Raw genomic sequence first — 6,152 nt, 5'->3', positions numbered from 1 at the left:
GACCAAAAGGTTAACCGTTTTTGTAATTTTGGCATGACAACGTGCAGAAAGTTTAACGATGTTTGTACAACGGAAAGAACCTGGTTCTCAATCTATTGTTCTTCCTCTCATTTGACTTAGGAAATCTCAGATTTTGAGTTTTTTGCGCTCCATACATAATTTTATTTTCATTATTTTATTGGTTTGGTGAGACTCCCATGATAGTTAACCATTTACCTCTGGAGAATCCGTAAATAAACAAACAAACAAACAAAAACATGCACCGATGTACGCACACGGCACCTTCAAGCCAGGGAATGAGTACCAGATAAATGCATACAACGTCATATATATGCAGGACCTGATGTATGCAACTTGGGATTTTTGGTCTTTGGCATATTGCAGTGTTTCTGATCTACTCGCCTCCCACTGCTTTAGTGCCTGAGTCTGCACCCTGATCCTTGAAGTTGGTGAGGTTCCTACTGTAATTCCTGCAGTCGTGGGAAAGTTAGTGTGACTGACTCTGATTCGAATCGTAGCACTACTAAACTATTTTCATGTATGGCATGCAGGGTTGGCTTCGGTTCATAAACAGTAAAACCTGTCAAGGCAACCACTCGAATAAGGCGACCACCCTTGAAGACCACAGGTGCAAATGACCCTGGATAAGGAGACCACCTGGTAACAGAGATCGCGTTTTGAAGTCCTATGAGCGGTCGTCTTAGACAGGTTTCACTCTAGTGGTGCTAGTCTGAGGTAATCCTTGCGTTTTACCAAAGAATGACTTAGAGTATTGCACATGTCCGTTTGCTTGCACCCTTTATCAGAGCCATACAACAACAGTGGAGTATTCTGCCGTTCATACACACCACATGCACTGTAGCAGAATCTACAGTCCAAATCCGAATAACTTACAGCTTTCGGCATCCATGAGTCCATTGCTTGTGGTGGATGTTACCAACATAATGAAAGTGTGGTGTTTTAAACACTGGATGTTTAATGAGTGATGTTTACCTGGCTGGCTGACATTCATAGAATCATTGTACCCAGTTCAATCTAGCCAAGAGCCACTAAAACACGGGGTGAAATATGAAAATGTAGTGGGCTGATATTAGAAAATTATCTAATGTACCGGATTGTGTTCCGGATTGAGCAATGTATCAGGTCAAGGTGCTTACATTAACTTAGCCATTTTAGGATTCTGGGATTATGGGAAGGTATGCTGAAAGTCATTTTAAGGCGAATAGATGTAGGAACCTGCTAGGAAACATTTAGTTGGATATATCAACAGAAATATTTGGGGGGGGGGGGGGGGTCGACAGTTGAAGACCAGTTCTCGAAACACCTAGACGTCCATGCAAGTCATGCATGCTTGTCGCAGGCGATGGCAAACGCTTGCGTAGGTGTTGCCATCCTTGCCGGTGACTTGCGCACTCTGTGAGAGTAACATAAGCACGCGCACACACACACACACACACACACACACACACACACACACACACACACACACACACACACACAATGATGAAGTTGCACGTACAGTATTTTCCAGAGTATAAACCTGACTTTAGACACCAGTTATTCACCGCAAAAAATGTCGGTGCGGCTTATACTACAGTGGTGATAGACATGGAGGGATCTCTGTATTTCCTGACAGAAATCTGGGTGCTGCTTATACTCCGGAAAATACGGTATACAGTCAACTTTGTGTAAAACGACTCTTGGCGGGGCATCAGAAAAGTGTCGTTATACCCGAAGTCTCATTATACGTATTACAGTTAGATGGGACTTTGCTCCAGGCATGGAGATTCTGTCGGTATTCGCGAATTGTCGTTATATCCGCAGTCGTTATTAGCGGAGTCGACTATACCCTTCAATGGTGGATGATTGTCGTAGACAGTTTAGGAGACATGTACTTGGTCCGCCCAGTTAAAATTGGCGCTTATCTTCACACTTGTCTCAGGAAAGAAATACGAATATTTGAAGCAAGCCACGATCACAAAGCACTATATACATGATTATTTACATGTCGGTAAGCAACTCAGTCGAAAATTCAAGCAAGTTACACATCCTCCTCGCCACTATCGTCGCTGGAGGAAGAGCTCAAAACGTACGATCCGGACAGTTGCTGCACGGGTCGTTTCATAGCTTGTTCCACTTCTCCTCGTCTCGAATCACGCTCAAAGGCAGTGCGTGCCTGTCACCTTCCCATCAGAAGCTGAGTGAGACTGCCCGCATGTTGACTGTAAGTGTTATCCCCGTTCGTCGCAACAATGCGTCTTTGTTTGAGACAAAAAAGGCAACGCCAAATCAGTGTCCTTTTTTTCAAATCGCCTCTTGCGCTTGTCGTACTTGCTGATCAGCACCCGAACCAGCGCGAGCCGCTGGTGCTTGAAGATCTACATGCAGCGCAGTGATAGCTTCCGCTTGATGTAGCACCTCAGTGACCTGTGCGTAGATCTACTGCACCTACAACGCCGTGCACCAGGCTTTTCGGCTAGTTTCCTGAAAGTCCTTTGCACGAGTGTTTCTCTCAGGACTTGGTGTTTTCTTTGATTAGCTCCTTTGCCCTGTCCTCTGTGAGCTTCAAAGTGTGTCTGCCGGATTGGTCTCACTTACTGGAGATATCGACATGAGCTGTAGTTTCTTCGTCAGCGATTTGCTGGTGATAGCCCTTCACTTGGCGCTGTACTGTGCAAGCACTGAAAATCAAGCTCGCGAAGCGCTTTTTCAGCTATTCTTTACCTCCCCGGGGTAAACAATCCTTGCCATCAGACAGCTGGAAGTAGACAGAAACTGTATTCTACATCGCTCTGAAATGCGAACATCCTGACCTATTTTACGGACTCGAGCGGAGGTTGCAGTGTTTTCTTGCGCTGACGGAAGTGTTCGTCGGCGGCAGCTCCGTCAAAAAGACTCAAACGAACCGATCGCAACTTCTGTGATGGTTTGCGCTGCCATGTCGTCGGATGCAATGGTCAAGGGTTATGTTCGGATGGTGAATCGGTGGTTCCATGCCGTGTGGCACAGGCAGAACACTAAAAAACCAAGTGAGAAGATAAGCGCCAATTTTAACTGGGCGGACCAAGTAGAAATAGTGTGCAATCAGCGAAAACCGAACTTTCGGTGAGGATGAATGTTTCTTGAAATATTGAAATGTTACTGTACACTGTCACAGAAAGCCGGCCATATTCTTGTCTAAATGCGCGGCCAGTGAAATGGAGTGCTACTACCTAAAAGTATTTAAAGGAGACGAAGTGTATCAGCGGCAACCGCTCAACTGACTTCTCTGTCGCCTACAGCTACACAGTCATACTACACACACACACACACACACACACACACACACACACACACACACACACACACACACACACACACACACACATGCGCACGCACACACATACACACACACATGCACACACACACACGCGCGCGCGCGCGCGCGCGCACACGCACACACCACACATGCTACAATTGCAGTATGTGATGATGGATAGATTGCTCTAGCGCTGAGTGGTGCTGATCGGGTTACGTGGTTTACTAGAGCGGTGCACATGCACACAGCCTTCAGGTTGTCTCCTCAATCTACATGTGCAGTAGCTCAGTGTGCAAGTACTCTACATGTATGGACAGGTGTGCGTGAGTATGTGTGTGTGTGTGTGTGTGTGTGTGTGTGTGTGTGTGTGTGTGTGCGTGTGTGTGTGTGTGTGTGTGTGTGTGTGTGTGTGTGTGTGTGTGTGTGTGCGCGCACGTGTGTGTTGACTCGTAACTTCTACGTACTTGTTCCGATGCTTTAGTTTGTGTGAACTGAAAGAGAGAAGGCAGTGAAAGGATAGGTGTAGTGGCTTACCGGATCGGTTACATTCGGGCAGGACTTGCATGTGCACGTGGCTCTTCCTTCACTGTTTGTACACGTCATTCCCTTCGCGCAGATAACATTTGCGCATACAGCACCTGTACGAACATACGAAGAACAAGGAAGACATTTTCCAGATGATTCAATATCCAAACATTGACCTGTCCCACATACTTAATATTTCCCTCATCCTGCCCTGTTCACATTATCAATCCTTGGAGACTTGGATGCGAGGACTGTCTGAGGCGCCGTTCGTAGTTCACAGTGGATCCTCACCATTCAGGGGTGGCTGTACTCTGAGTTTTGTACATGTACACATGCATAGCTCTCTGAATACATGCATAGCTCTCTGCACACATGCATAGCTCTCTGAAAACATCCAAAGCTCTCTGAATACATGCGTAGCTCTCTGAATACATGCATAGCTCTCTGAATACATCCATAGCTCTCTGAATACATGCATAGCTCTCTGAATACATCCATAGCTCTCTGAATACATCCATAGCTCTCTGAATACATGCATAGCTCTCTGAATACATCCATAGCTCTCTGCATACATCCATAGCCCTCTGAATACATCCATAGCTCTCTGAATACATGCATAGCCCTCTGAATTCATCCATAGCTCTCTGAATACATGCATAGCTCTCTGAACGCAGTGGCATACATTATGTGTAGCTTTTAACACATCTACAGCTCTCTGAACATAATATCATGCATAGCTCTCTCAACACATACGAGCACGGCAACACAGGTTTCAGTTCTGAACACGCGACACACACACACACACACAGGGCAGAGTACCCTGGTGTTGATTGCTTACCTGGGATGATGTTGTCGGTGCGTCTGTAGCGTCTGCATCTCAGACAGCACTCACCGGAGCGCACTCTTTTCTCATACCTTCTGCATCCCACGATGGCCGGGCATTGGGTGCCGGCACACTGAGAGATGTTCTTGTTGCACGATGGGCAGCACTGACCCTCCACACCGCCGATCTCGTCGAAGTGACCGCATTCTCTCTGTGCTGGACACTCGCCGTTCCACTCCATCTGTTCTTCTTCAGCCTCTGCATCAGGAACAGGAAGATATTGCGGAATGTTGTGGCAATACATTCAAATGCATTCTATACTGTAAAACGACCAATTTTAGCGACAGTGATATTTTAGCGATTTTAGAGAAAGGGGTGTTTTCGCCAAAGGTCTGTCGCGCCAATCGAAATTTTGCATGTACGGTGCAGTACCAATCATCCTTCCTTCTTAACCTGGCAACCGACAGTGCTGCATGCTGTGCAACCGTCCTGCTTTGGAACTTGGCAAAGTTCCTGCTTCCGTTCGTATTTGCTCCACGCTATCAGACTTCACCATACTAAAACATATAGGGTACCCTGTAAGAAGGCCTTAGGCCTGTGGGAATGCCCTATTCAAAATTTAATAGATACAATTGGGTGAACTCACCCATTCCACAATACTCTGCAAATTTCCGAACCAGACTACCTGAAGAAGGCCATTGGCCGAAACGTTGTATATAATGGAATGGTTCGGAAATTTGCAAAATTTAATAAATAATAATAATAATAAGTTTGGACAGACTGCTGAGTGCTGGTGGGTACTACTCACCCTGGGGAGGAGGAGGACATGCCGATCGGTCGATACATTCACCACCATGCCGAACCAGTCCCCCAGCACAGTAGCAACCCGGCACGCACAAAGCAAAGACACCGCGCTGCCCTCCATCACACGTCTCCGGGCAGGCAGCAATGACGTCTCTGAAGACTTCGTTGGTAGGACAGCGCAGATTTGCTGTAGTGGTTTCTGAAGCGAGTGAGATGAAAGCACATGCGCGTGCACACACACACACACACACACGCACACACACACACACACACGCACCCACACAGACACATTTACAGAGTGTCACCAGTGACGTTTTCAGAGAAACCCTGCAGCAAGTCGACAGTTCTTTACAGTATTGCAGACAGCATGATACTGGTGCTAGACGCAGTACAGTGAACATAAGATCTAGATGAAGATATCAACCGAGACATGAAGTCGAATGATATCAGCAGTTACTATAATAATTATCTTGGATACCAAAAGAAGAAGAATAGTAAAGTTACTGAAGTAGCTGGATTTGTGGCCGCATCACCTGACGTGTTCAGGAACACATCAAGCAAATACAATCGCATCGGCGAGCCACCACTTCGCCAATATATCCTCAGTGTCAAATGCAGACCTTAAGAAACAACCATATTTTGCTATAATAATGCCAATACCTGTTTTGATTTCTGTTTCTGTTGTCTGCTCAGTGGGTTCGG

General features: G+C 46.3%; 1 protein-coding gene across 2 annotated transcripts in view; it reads right to left on the bottom strand.

Annotated features, from left to right (window-relative positions):
• Window positions 1–890: 890 nt before the first annotated feature.
• LOC135819409 (zonadhesin-like) overlaps window positions 891–6,152 on the bottom strand; it is a 9,587-nt gene continuing 4,325 nt past the window's right edge. Inside the window, exons 6-10 of one of the 2 annotated variants that reach the window (XM_065332617.1) lie at window positions 6,111–6,152; window positions 5,455–5,649; window positions 4,662–4,904; window positions 3,833–3,936; window positions 891–1,414 (exon numbers count right to left, since the gene is read on the bottom strand). The exon at window positions 6,111–6,152 is cut by the window's right edge and continues 165 nt beyond it. In XM_065332617.1, coding sequence (XP_065188689.1) covers window positions 1,325–1,414; window positions 3,833–3,936; window positions 4,662–4,904; window positions 5,455–5,649; window positions 6,111–6,152 — 674 coding nt within the window. In that variant the 3' untranslated portion in view covers window positions 891–1,324. The remainder of the gene's footprint in view (window positions 1,415–3,832; window positions 3,937–4,661; window positions 4,905–5,454; window positions 5,650–6,110) is intronic. The other variant, XM_065332618.1, reaches the window with a different exon arrangement.

This window comes from Sycon ciliatum, chromosome 6 (assembly GCF_964019385.1).
Source record: "Sycon ciliatum chromosome 6, ocSycCili1.1, whole genome shotgun sequence".
Lineage (NCBI taxonomy): Eukaryota > Metazoa > Porifera > Calcarea > Leucosolenida > Sycettidae > Sycon > Sycon ciliatum.
This window is presented reverse-complemented; position numbering and strand designations above follow the sequence as displayed.